Source organism: Eucalyptus grandis, chromosome 6 (genome assembly GCF_016545825.1).
Source record: "Eucalyptus grandis isolate ANBG69807.140 chromosome 6, ASM1654582v1, whole genome shotgun sequence".
Classification (NCBI taxonomy): Eukaryota; Viridiplantae; Streptophyta; class Magnoliopsida; order Myrtales; family Myrtaceae; genus Eucalyptus; species Eucalyptus grandis.
In genome coordinates this window covers 37,234,230-37,247,239 of record NC_052617.1, presented here as the reverse complement: position 1 = coordinate 37,247,239, position 13,010 = coordinate 37,234,230, and the positions used below count along the sequence as shown (strand labels likewise).

The window sequence follows — 13,010 nt, the reverse complement described above, 5'->3', positions numbered from 1 at the left end:
ATTTAAAACATACTGATATATTCATAAAAGATTAAAGATTGCGATTTAATGATTTAAAGAAAAGAATAACTATAATTCGACAAAGTGCCCTCCTGCCGTCAGGGTGTTGCTGGCAACAGGAATAAAGGCTTTGCAGTTTGTGAGGGCAGTTTGGCACTTTTGTCCGTCGCGATTACGTTTGTTTAACCTGAAGGGGAAATCCTGAATCAAAATTTGCAAAAGGAAAGAATCAGCTCCCCTGCCTCTCTCTGCCTCTCTCCGTCGCTCTGGCCAAATCATATATATGGTCCCATCGGGAAGATGAGCCGATCGTCCCTCCATTTCTCTCGCACTGAAACCGTCCCCTCTCGCCCTTAACCTTTCACCTTCTCCTTTGCTTAAAAGAGCAAAAAAGAAGGGGAAAAAACAAGAGACAAAAACTTCACTCCTTTCTCTCTGCTAAGCCGCCATCAGGATGCTCTGCTCTGCTCTCTCTCTCTCTCTCTCTCCCTCTGCCGGCCGCAAACGTCCCCTCGCTGACATACAGCAGCTAGGCTAGGCTGACCCTGTGAAAACAGAGTCCACTCAGAACGAAGTCCTTTATCCAGCGGTTTCTTTCTTGCTTTGCTTTCTGCCCGGGTAATGCCTCATCGCAGTCTCTGTTTGCGCGACCTGTTTCCTTCTTCCACAGAGTAGTCGAGAGCTAGAGCTTGGTGGGTCTTTTCTCTTCTTCTGCAGTCTCTCTGTGTTACCTGGTTCTCCTATCTCTTGCTTGTTGGTCCATAGTTCTGTCGATTCTTTACGTTACCACCATTACGAAGGACCTGCCTTTTCAAATCCACTTTCCCTGATTTTGTTCTTCTTTGCACTGTTAGATTGATTCAGCTTCCTTTTGTTTTTGTTTTTTGTTTTTTCACCCTCTTACACAGATTGCATTTGGCTTTCCTCGCGGAGACTTTTGGTTTAATCCGAACCGATGGCAGCGAAAGACGCAGATTTCTCTCCTCACAAGCTCCCATCTCCTTCTCAGGTAAAAGCACCGTCGTTCCACACTGAAAAAGGTGGTTCCTCTCATTTTTCTCGTTATTTTCTTTTTCATAGCAATGAACATGGAGAAGTTGCTCCCTCTTTTATCAGGTCGTTGAAGAGCTAAAAGAACTGTTAGGCATGGTGTTCCCCATCACGGCCATGAACTTACTAGCCTTCGTCCGACAAGTAGTGTCGGTCTTGTTCTTGGGTCGTCTCGGAAGCTTAGAGCTCGCAGGTGACCTTCGTCCTCTTGTGCCCTGCCTCCAATTCATCCCATTCTCAAACGCCATAATTTTGCATTAACGTGCTAAACTCGTACTCATTCTCTTGTAAATCAATATCTGTTTTCAAGAACGCGTCGATTCGTCGGAAAAAAAGAAACGAACTTTCTTGCTTGCCGTGCGCAGGAGGAGCACTGTCCATCGGCTTCACCAACATCACGGGCTACTCTGTTCTGGCCGGCCTAGCTTCAGGGCTCGAGCCGGTCTGCGCTCAGGCCTACGGGAGCAAGAACTGGGACCTCCTCGCCCTCTCCCTCCAACGGATGGTGCTGATCCTCCTGATCGCGATCGTGCCCATCGGCCTCCTCTGGGTCAACCTCGAGCCCATCATGGTCTTCATGGGCCAGGACAGGCACATCACTTCCATGGCCGCCACGTACTGCATGTTCTCCCTCCCCGACCTTCTCACCAACACCCTCTTGCAGCCCCTGAGGGTCTTCCTCCGGTCCCAGGGCATCGCCAAGCCCATGATGTACTGCTCCCTCGCCGCCGTCGCGCTCCACGTGCCGCTCAACTACGTGCTCGTGGTGGGTGCGGGGATGGGTGTGCCGGGGGTGGCGGTGGCCTCCGTGCTTACGAACGTGAACATGGTTGTACTGATGGCAGCGTACGTGTACGTGTCGGGGCGGCGCGAGATTCGGTGGACGGCCGGGTTTAGGCGGGTCTGCGACGGGCTGGGACCGTTGATGAGGCTAGCGGTGCCAAGCTGCCTGGGGATTTGCCTGGAGTGGTGGTGGTACGAGATTTTGACGGTCCTGTCGGGGTACTTGCCGAACCCCACGGTGGCGGTGGCTGCCACCGGGGTTCTGATCCAAACTACCAGCATGATGTACACTGTGCCCATGGCCCTAGCTGGTTGTGTTTCTGCCAGGGTAAGTTCTTTCGGAGTGGCTGGAGTTGGTGCAACGCTTCTTTAGTGCAAAGTTTACTATTTTCTCTCGTGCTTTTGAAGCTTTCGTCTTTGTTTTCGCATCGGATGCGTCATGAGACTGCATCACTCAAATTCAGTTGTTTCATCCACTGCGCATGGCGAGGATTCACCAATGTTTTTATAATTAGAAATTGTTGGAGTCGAGCACAACATCGGAAACACGTGTAGCGTCAGTGTTTCTAGGTTCCTGTACTAATCATGATTATCAGGCTCTTCACAATGGATTATTAAGAACAATCCTAGAGTGTCGAAATTACTTAGGACGATGGGCTGTGCTGTCCTCAATTGCATTCAGCAACCGGGACAGAAGTAGATGGATGCATCGCACATCAGATCAATGTTTTTATCAGCATGATTGCCAAATCCTGCAGGTAGGAAACGAGCTCGGGGCTGGCAAGCCATACAAGGCCAAATTAGCAGCCCTGGTCGCATTGGGATGTGCATTCATTATGGGCATCGTCAACGTCACATGGACGATTCTCCTCAGAAAGAAATGGGCGAGCTTCTTCACAAAAGACGAGCTGCTCAAGGCGCTGGTTGCTTCCGTCATGCCAATCATGGGCCTCTGCGAGCTCGGCAACTGCCCCCAGACGACTGGGTGCGGCATCCTGCGCGGCACGGCGAGGCCTGCCGTGGGCGCCCGCATCAACCTGGGGTCGTTCTACTTTGTGGGCACCCCTGTGGCCGTGGGGCTGGCCTTCTGGCTCAAGGTGGGGTTCAGCGGGCTGTGGTTCGGGCTGCTGTCGGCCCAGGCGGTGTGCGCCGTGTCCATCCTCTACAATGTGCTGGGTCGCACCGACTGGGAAGGCGAGGCCTTGAAGGCGAAGAAGCTAGCCGCCGTTGAGATGGGATCTTCAAATGGAGGAGCCGGAGCGGAGGGTGGCGAGGGCGAAGAGGCTACAGGGTTGTTAATGAAGGGAGATGAAGTGTAAAGTCACCTGAGCTCTTTTGGAGGAGTGCGGTTGGAAGCAGAGAAGCAGAGGAGAAAAAACAACGTTTTTGCGGGGACGGTAGATTTCTCCGAGGTTGTTTCTTTCCCTTTCGCAAGCCACTTTTTGCCCGGGCCGCGACTTGATCTGTAATTGCATTGCGTATATTTGATCGCCCCTGAACTCAGCGAGTCCTTTGACGTGGGAGCACACCAGCCATCAGACTCGATGTGAAATGCTTGAATGAACCTCAATAGAAACGGTGGCGCCATTGCATGGATTGAAGGCAGTTTCATGTCTAGACCTTGCCTGTAATGGATCGAGTGAATCATAATTTGCGATGGATGTCCCGTTATCTAAAGACAATGATTGCGTGATCCATGAACTTCAAGCTTGGTAAGAAGTTCTCTAAAGCAATCGCTAATCTCTTATAATTCACTTCGGACCCATTACCGTTGATAATCGTGATTATGAATTCAATTTAGTACATCACTCAAATTTCCTTCAGAGCTCTCTTAGGCTTACTCACTCCTCCTCACTAAGACATGTTAACGGGATCTCATTAGAGAATAGAGTAAGAAGGTGTAATTTTGGGCAGGGATTACTAAATTGATGTTGGCGTACTTGCACTGATGCACGTCATGATCCATTCTTTTCTTTTGCCAATCATTTCACGCAGGTTTATTCCCTTTCCTTTTGTGAGGAAGACAAAAGGAACATATTCATGCTGGCCAAATTCGTTTTGTCACGGAGTGAAGTGGGCGTGGGTGCTCCTGTAGGAAAGAGGCTTTCTAGATTTGAGTGGATGGGGAAGATCACTAGTGGCTTTTTGGAATTGCGATACTTCCATTTGGGGGCCCTACTTCCATTTGGTCATTAGAATTTGGCACAAGTGCCTTCGGCACCCCACTTCGCCGTCGGCCAACAACACATGGCTTCAAATCCTAAATACCCTCTCTCTCTCTCTCTCCTTCACTTACCAATTCCTAAACTTATTAAGCCTAGTGGTCATTATTGGTTCAGTGATCAAGTGCTCCGTCTTTTCTTTAAAGAGATTGTAAATTTGAGCTGTTGTGCACTTGAGCACTATAATCTTGTGGAGAGAGTCGCAAGTTATGAACGTGCAAGGGGAACTGCTATTGGCAAGCTCGGCAACCTTAACTCTCAAGATATGGATAGTGTCCAGTAGTTATAGCTTTTGAGAGGTGTGTGCAATTGTATGATGGTTTGTAATGAATCAAACTCTCACATCAGATATGCACGAATAAACTAAACAACTCATATTGTCACGATCGACTATATTAATCTTGTCCCTAACTTAGAGAAACTTTAAAGAGAGAAGTTTTGAAATGTATTGTATTTGTGAATGAGATATCAATGAAGGGAGAGGAGGCCTCCAAATATATAAGGCTAACCGTAATTGTAGATCTCCTTTTGGTCTAACTATTGACTAGTACATTTATTATATATATATGTACATTATTGTGCCACTCGCTCTCAGGAATATTTTAGAATATTCGAGAAATCCCTTGACTTTGGGAGATTTGGGAGATAGGTTGAGAGTTGCTTCACGCATCAGTCACTGCCTTTGAGAATCAGTCGATTCATTAGGCCACGATACATACCCTCTTTCATTTCATCTTTTTTTATAAAGAAAGTTATCCAAGAAGGTGGTGAAGAGCTCGGATGCGAGAGGACACACGAGTCAATCCCTCATTCCTCAAGCCTCCACTTTTGTGTCTTTTTGTGTATGTGGGTGCTGAGTCCCATGCGTCCCACTTTTGGCACCTAATAATGAAAATCAAGATTCAAAGCGCTTATTGGGCACCCAAACCCATCGCGGACACTTCGAGCCCTGTCCTCTTTCTCTAATGGCCCGAGCAATTAAGCTTCGCAATAGCTTGAGGACTGGGAAAGCGAAAGTGCAACTAAATGCAGTCATAGGATGGCCAACCAAAGACCGCGACCACCCTTCTCCGATTAATTCCCGCCGCGAGCCGTCTCGCCATCATCGTCATCGAGTTCTCGATGCTCAGAGGCAGGTTGAATATGGCGACGACGCGATTCTACTACCCTTTTCAGTGGACTGATCGGGGTTCCGGTACACATAAAGGTATTGATAAGAAAAGAAATTTGATATGTTGCTCCGCCAAATTTAGCCCTACATGATCACCTAAGAAGAGTTCTTGCACGTGGACACTAGCGCAACATGAAGTCCCCGTTTCAATCAATCAGTCAGATTGGTTCTAGACAATAATAGGAGGCTTCGGTTGCTTTCAGTACGATTGATTGCTCCGTATCAATCGTACGATTGCCTTTGGAAATTTCATGTCACATTTTCCACGGCTAGCTATGTCTTTGATGAAATTAATGCCAAGGACGTGATGTGAACTGTTCATTCTGAGTTTATACAGTGACTTTCGTGAAAACATTTTCTTTTTTTCTTTTTTTTTGCCGCTGCCACGATGCCCACTAGACCTGGAGCTTGTGACTCAGAAAGTAAGAATTTCACACCACGAAGCACGAGCGCACTAAAAAGGACCAAGGACGATCCATTGGAGATTTTGCAAGCTCGCTATGATGTGGTTTTGAATATGGCGACTCGGCCCGTACCAGGCCGGCAGGACAAGTGGGCGGGAGTGGGCCGGGGCTACGTGATCGACCCTCGCAAGGCCCCAAACGGGGTCGTGCTTTTTTTTTTATATAGGTAGTGGGCTCCAGTGGCGAATTTCGGCCCGGACCGGCCCAGCCAGCCAAAGCCCACCGTCTGAACGGTGAAGATCTCTCGCCGTGGACGCTGGACAGTGGACTTTGACCCGGAAAGAGAGAGAGAGTCTGAGAGAGGGGGTGTGGCAGCTCAGTGCTGGTCTTCTCCTTCCCTCGCCTTCGTCCGTCTGTCTCCATTCTCGTCGGTCGTCTCCCGGGCAAACGCTTTTGCTCTCTCCCCCACAACATCCGCGCAATTCTGCGGAGACCCTTCTCGACTTTCTCTCTTTTGGGTCGTCAAAGGTGAATCCTTTTCTCTCCTCCTTTTTTGTTCTTTTTTTCGTCCCGATTGAAATCTTTTCCTCTTTTTCCTTCCTTTTTTTCGCTCGTCGTCCGCGTTTTCTTTGCGCTCATTGGTCTCCAATGGCGTCCCTCTGACGGCGCCCTTTGACTCGGTCTCGTGAGTTCTCAATGTCCGTCGCTCTTGGCTTTTTGGCTTTCGCTGGTCGAGCGCGTTGTCTTGTCGCTCGATCCTTGTCTGGGGTTCTTGCTGCCTGAACTCTCATTCCGCTCTCTCTCTGCTTTGTTTCTGCATATGGCGTGGCGATTTGTTTGTCGGCAGCCTGGCGATTCGATCCCAGTGGGCTGAGGCTGAGGCGGCGATCCGCAATCGGTACTGCCCCCGATAAGATCATCTGGGTATAAATGCGGACAGCGCATTGAACTGGATTTCTGTTTGCTTGATGGTTCGGGAAAGGTCTTGACTTTGGCCTCTTTGATCTTGTAAATACGTCGGTAATTCAAGTTCTAGCTTCAGTGTCGAGAACTGAGGCGGATATAAATTAAGTCGGAGTTAAGTGTTTGCTTTCTCCCAATGGGTGGTTTTTGCTCGAGGAGATCCAGTGTAGATAATGCTCCCAGTGGAAACCTTACGAATGTAGACGGTACTTCTAGTAATGACTCCAATGTCCATCGGTCTGGTGCAATGCCTAAGAGTGGAAACCACATTCCAAATCCGTCCTCAGGTGGAGAGGATGGGGATGTGGAATTGCAGGAGCCCTTCTCGTCTTCTGCAGAGAATGCGGTTTCACATCCTTTGAGTCCGGAAGATTTTTACGATGGTATTCCGCGCTTGTCGAGGACGTCATCGCAGAAATCTAGATCGACCAGGCCTAAGCAAGTGGCGGTTGCTACGGTGAGTCAATTTTGTGTTTTCTTATCGCTGTTATTCTTTCTCTCCCCTCTTTTCCATGGCATACCGAGACATCATGGGTAAGCATTTACAGGTTACAGCTTCCTCCCTTTTCACTAGGCCAGTGATTGCTTTATTTCCTGCTTGTATGTATACATGTATTGGATTGTGGGCTTTCAATCTTATAGCATGTCCTTTAATGAATTGTATTCTTTGGATGGTAGGTATCAGAAGTTGGCACACTTTTAGGAAAAGCTGGAGGGAAGGCGGTAGAAGTTTTAGACACGCTTGGAAGTAGCATGACGAACCTGAATCTTAATAGCGGTTTTACCTCGGGAGTGACTACAAAAGGAAACAAAATAGCGATCTTGGCTTTTGAGGTTGCAAATACAATTGTAAAGGGTGCTAATCTTATGCTATCCCTCTCGAAGGATAACATCAAGCATTTGAAAGAAGTGGTGCTTCCCTCGGAAGGTGTGCAAAATCTAATATCAAAAGATATGGATAGACTTCTAAGGATCGCTGCAGCAGACAAAAGGTAGGAGCTGCATCGACAACACTTGCTTTCTCAAGATTCTGCTGTATATCATATTTAAGTAGTATATATGCTAACAGATGTCACAATTGTGATTCTTTTCGTATTATCGAACAGAGAGGAGCTGAAAGTTTTCTCTGGAGAGGTGGTTCGATTCGGCAATCGTTGTAAAGATCCTCAGTGGCACAATTTAGAACGATATTTTGAGAAGTAATCCCCGTACATCAAGCTATTTTGGCTTGTATAGTATCTTTGCAAATGTGGGACAATGCCTCTTTCTTTGTTGTACTTAGGTTGGATTCAGAGTTTACATCCGAAAAGTTAACGAAGGAGGAGGCGGAGAGGACAATGCAGCAACTGATGGATCTAGTTCAGTACACAGCTGTGAGTATTCCAATATCGAATTTACCTGTCAATGTGCTACTTCAATGTTGAAAAGAAATATGAACAATGCATATTTAGCCGTAAGAATGTTCTCTCTCGTCATGATTTTTTTGTCACAATGACTTACTGGGATCAAGGAATGCAGCTGGTAGGATGTTTCTTAATGCCAACTGAGTATAGGTGAGGAGTTTAATGTTTCCTGCCTAAAAGGCTTAGAATAAGTGATGTATTCTCCTTTTAATCATGGAACTGATCTGCGACTCCTCCGAACTAAAATATTTGGCCATGCACGATGTCCTTGGCCGTTGTTGTTTAGTTTTTTCCCCAAACCCTGGTGCAATGTTGTAATCAGTGAACTCTTAGATTTCTGTATGATTCAGTTTCTCGTCTTTTTTTATTCACCTTTTAGAATAAAATTTGAGAGGAAGCAATGACAATGACTGGTCCTTCACATTTGGTGGCAGGAATTGTATCATGAGTTGCATGCCTTAGACAGATTTGAGCAAGATTATCAGCGCAAGCTCCAGGAAGAGGATAACCCGAATGCTACTCAAAAAGGTAAGTCATACTTTGAAATATCATTACCATAAAACTGCCTGACTGATGATCAGAAAAACAGAAAATTGCCTTACTGGAATCACATGATTGTTGGTTTTCACTTATCTGAGAATTTGTAGGCATTACTTTAATCTATCTAAGTTTTACACATTCCAGTTGACTTTTGATGTTGGCAATTTGTAACATGTTGGTTTGGAATCAAATGCCTTTTTTTTTTTTAATCTAAAGTGGCTGTTGGATGTTCTTTCCAATGTTGCATCTATAATCAACGGGATGTTATTTTGAGTCTACCTTATTGTTCAGTTATGGTTTTTGAAGTCAATATTTCTATGGATGGGGCAATTGAATGAGATCACATCAATATGAGTTTCTCATCATACATGCATTTTGCTTTCCTAGAAATGCTTTGGCTTGTGTCAATTTGGCCTGTTGAAGATCTGAGCTACTGGAATACAAAATGTCTTATGTAAGATTATTTTTTACTTAACTTTTTGTGGTTGACATATAGGAGACAGCCTGACGATATTGAGGGCAGAGTTGAAGAGCCAGAGGAAGCATGTAAGGAGTTTGAAGAAAAAATCGCTTTGGTCAAGGATTTTGGAAGAGGTGTGAGTTCGTACTGCTTTAGTTTTTTCTATTTTATGCTGGAGGTTTTCTCATCCCCCTCATGATATCAATTGTCAAGTATGCAAATGGAACGTTAACTTTCTTGGATGACTTATAAGTACAAAGAGAGTTCTTGGTACTAATGTAATGGTTGATTCACTTTGCTCTTTGTACCTATGGGGACATCCAGATTGTGATCGTTGTCATAACTGATGATGAGTATGCTATAGTTCAATATTTGAAGCTAAGATAAAAAGTTGTCTTTTTAGTTCATGAAGAATAAAAGTCTTGTGTCTGTAGTTGGCAGGAAGTAGTCTTCAAACCAACTCATACAGTCATGTTTGTTTATTACTTTCAAAGATTTGAACTCCTTGTGCTTGAAATTCTTGCAATGACATTCCAAATGGACATTCTCATCTTGTGCAATTATCTATGCATCATATACTGGTATGAGAAGACAAAGTTGTCTTCGTTTTGTAGGTAATGGAGAAGCTTGTTGATATAGTTCATTTCCTACATTCGGAGATTCACGAAGCCTTTGGTACTGCTGGTATGCTTTAAAATGATTATTTCTTATGCTCTAAGCAAGGTCATCTTATAGTCAATTTTAGTTATTCTGTGGGAGGGATTGGTCACTCATGTAATTTCTCTCATACGACGTTGCAGATTCTGATAAATCCTTAAAAGGTTCTGCAAGCAACTCGAAAACGTTGGGTTCTGCTGGTCTTGCTTTACATTATGCGAATATTATTGGTCAAATCGATACTCTTGTGAGTTTACAATTCAATCTGATGCTGAATACTCTGATCGTTCATGTTTCCTATTATTGTGTTTGTGCTCCTTAGCAAGAACCGTGAAAGCAAAAAGGAAAGAGAAAACTAGGTCCTTGCTGAGTATTGCTTTTCGTTTGCCAAAAAAGTTGCATTCTCAATGGAGGTTGCCATCTTCAGCTGTTCCATAAGCCACTAACAGAAACTTCTCTTTATTGTTTGCCCACGGCTAGTGTGGGTTGTCAACGTGCATATACGACCTCCACATAATCAACAAAACTTGTTCAGCCATAGTTGTACCAAAGATTTATATAGGCAAACTAGTATAAGAGGGTAACCTAGGAAAACCCTTCGTGATGTTGCTGTTCGTTTAAAAATTATATAGCTATGGACTATAAATGAAGATGTAAAAACAGTTGATGTAGATGAGCCACCTTGAATCATGATTAATAGAATTAGTTTTAAAGAAAAACCATTATTCTGATAAAGAAGCATATTTCTAGCAAATTTTAGGTCCAGTCCCAATTCTGCTCTAGACATTTTTTTGTCTAAAAAAAAACCCAAAACTTTAGGTTTAGTCTCAAATCTGCCTTGAACTTTGTTTTGTTAAAAAAAAAAAATCACAGACTTCCAATCTTTTCTAAAATCTACCCCATTGCCCTGTCCTAACTTGGCGTGGCAATCCTACATCGATAACACTTCTACATCAGCAAGGGTGATAAGGAAAATTATCCCCAAAATGAAACCATTCTAGGATATGAAAATTAGAGACAACTAACAGCGATTTTTAAATGGAGGGCGGGGGCAAATTCGGGACTAGAATAAAAGTTAGTGATTTTCTTTTAGACAAAAAAAGTTCGGGGTAGATGTGGGACTGGACATAAAGTTGGGGATTTGTTTTTGTAGACAAACAAAAGTTTGGGGCAGATTTTGACTGACCTGAAGTGTAGGTTTGTTTTTTTAGACAAAAAATTCAGGGAAAAATTGGGACTAGTCTTAAAGTTGGGCTTCATTTAGGGTGTTAGGTTGTATTATTAGCTAATATACAGTTTCCCTGTGTTTTTCAATGGAAAGTGCATAATTGAACATTGAATACTGTTTCGCATTTTTCAGTAAATAGAAATGGAAAAAAGGTGTATTCTCATGTTACCAACTGAAATCTCGACTAAATCAGGTATCCCGATCGGGTTCTGTACCTCCTAATTCAAGAGAGGCTTTATACCAAGGTCTACCTGTTCATGTGAAGACAGCATTTCGCTCAAAGTTACAGTCATTTCGATCTGTAGAAGAGGTATCAACTTTCTACATTGTGGAGGGAATGTCCTTTAAAATCCTGAGGACACTGATGAGAGAATCTCTCATTGTTCATCAACTTGTTATTTTGTCGCTTTCCTGTTCCTTTCATAGTTATTACAAGCTACGTTGATCATTCGCAATGGTTGACTGCAGCTTTCTATACCACAAATTAAAGGAGAAATGGAAAAGACGTTGCAGTGGCTTGCTCCTCTTGCCACTAATACTACAAAGTAAGACTATTGTAGAAAAGTGATCATTTTGTTTTCATGGTTGCTCATCTCATATTCTCTTGAATCTGTCTTATACCTAGGAGGCATGCTTACCATTTTGTAAAGCAGTAGCTTAGGGCCCCCTCGGTATAAAATGTCAAATGTCTACATGCCTTCGCAGTTGTGCTGGAGCTGCTGTTTCTGGAGTACCATCAATCATTACATCTGATACTATATGCTGTCGTTTTCTGGTTGTCCTGTTTTAATGGTGTCGAAGTACATTCTCTTGGTTCTCCACAACTCACTTTTGTTTGGCAAAGCAATTATTCTCATTTGATTCATTTCTTTATCTCAAACATTGTCGACAGAGCCCATCATGGCTTTGGTTGGGTCGGAGAATGGGCAAACACGGGGTGAGTTTCGACAATTTAAAGCTCTGCCCTTTTCTCTTCCACCATGTTATAGTCAATCTTGTAATGTGATTTTCAGATCTGACCTGAACAGGAAACCTACTGGCCAGAATGACTTGCTCCGCATTGAGACTCTACACCATGCAGATAAGGAAAAGACTGATGTCTACATTCTTGAGCTGGTGGTGTGGCTTCACCATCTTGTAAGCCAGGCTAGGGCTTCTAATGGTGGATTCAGATCTCCTATTAAATCTCCTATTCGGTCTCCCAACCAAAGTACAGTCCAGATATCTATGCACAGTAAGCCTCTATCTCCATCGTCTGCTTTGACAGTTGAAGACCAAGAGATGCTTCGCGATGTGAACAAGCGGAAATTGTTGACCCCGGGAATAAGTAAGAGCCAAGAATTCGAGACTGCAAAAGTAAGGCTATCCAAACACCATAGACTGAGTAAAAGCAGTAGCCACTCCCCAACCGGGGAAAGCCATAAAGATCCGTTTCCCCTTCGGAGGCCGTCTTCTGTTCCTATCATCGATTTCTATATTGACCGGATCAAAGCACTGGATGTGATTGACCGCGTGGACAACATTTGAGGCGGTTGACTCTGCCAAGCGAACAAGGGGGCCGAGTCGAGGTCTTTTGCCTTATGGGGTGGTAAGTCTGCCGCCTCTCTGTTTTGGGTGCTTTGTCTTTGGTGAAGTCTGCATTGCTTAAGCTAGTCTGCAGATGAAGATGGAGCCCAAGGAGTTGCTTTTAGCGGTGCAATGAGCGGCTTTTCTGTGTAAAACCTCGGTGTCAGCTTCATCTCACTTGTGCTTTGGAGGAGGTAGCGTTATAATTTTGTCAATCCTCCTGGATGTACAGAGACAGAGAAGTACTTGGTCAGTCTGCAAATGTTTCTCAGCTCATGGTTCCGTTTCTATATATATTTCCTTGTTCTGCCTCGTTACATCTCTTAAAACAAATCCACAACTCCTCGACGTCCGATGCTCATCGACAATGTCATGGATGACGGAGCTGAGAGTAGCCTGCTCCGCATTCGATCTCCAGCAGAAGCAAGCGAAAACCAACTGGGCACGACTCGATGGGTGTACCGATGTGCGCACTCGAACTCGGTTAGAACAGAGAGCAGAGATAGCTCCGGCTTAAAACTCCGAGCTTCAACTGGCTTCCGTCGAAAATGTCGGTTCGAATC

The 13,010-nt window shown here is 44.6% G+C and overlaps 2 protein-coding genes across 5 annotated transcripts; both read left to right on the top strand.

Annotated features, from left to right (window-relative positions):
* The first annotated feature begins 225 nt into the window (after nt 1–225).
* LOC104449535 (protein DETOXIFICATION 54) lies at nt 226–4,438 on the top strand. 3 transcript variants are annotated; one of them, XR_005551796.1, is made up of 6 exons: nt 226–618; nt 909–1,009; nt 1,117–1,243; nt 1,416–2,161; nt 2,592–3,545; nt 3,829–4,438. XR_005551796.1 is itself a non-coding variant. In XM_010063719.3 (5 exons), the coding sequence occupies exons 2-5, from the start codon at nt 956–958 to the stop codon at nt 3,150–3,152; spliced, it is 1,488 nt and encodes a 495-aa protein (XP_010062021.2). In that variant the 5' UTR covers nt 226–692; nt 909–955; the 3' UTR covers nt 3,153–3,641. The 3 variants fall into 3 exon arrangements, 1 of the variants encoding a protein (XP_010062021.2); XR_005551795.1 differs by having other exon boundaries at nt 226–692; XM_010063719.3 differs by lacking the exon at nt 3,829–4,438 and having other exon boundaries at nt 226–692; nt 2,592–3,641.
* Nucleotides 4,439–5,989: 1,551 nt separating this feature from the next.
* LOC104449534 (protein PSK SIMULATOR 1) lies at nt 5,990–12,760 on the top strand. Of its 2 annotated transcripts, none has more exons than XM_010063718.3 (13): nt 5,990–6,158; nt 6,478–7,050; nt 7,272–7,585; nt 7,700–7,792; nt 7,876–7,966; nt 8,431–8,524; nt 9,033–9,130; nt 9,611–9,680; nt 9,797–9,900; nt 11,075–11,191; nt 11,350–11,426; nt 11,774–11,818; nt 11,910–12,760. In XM_010063718.3, exons 2-13 carry the CDS (start codon nt 6,730–6,732, stop codon nt 12,406–12,408), a joined length of 1,923 nt encoding a protein of 640 aa, XP_010062020.2. In that variant the 5' UTR covers nt 5,990–6,158; nt 6,478–6,729; the 3' UTR covers nt 12,409–12,760. The 2 variants fall into 2 exon arrangements, with proteins under 2 accessions (XP_010062020.2, XP_010062019.2); XM_010063717.3 differs by having other exon boundaries at nt 11,895–12,760.
* The last annotated feature ends 250 nt before the right edge of the window (nt 12,761–13,010 follow it).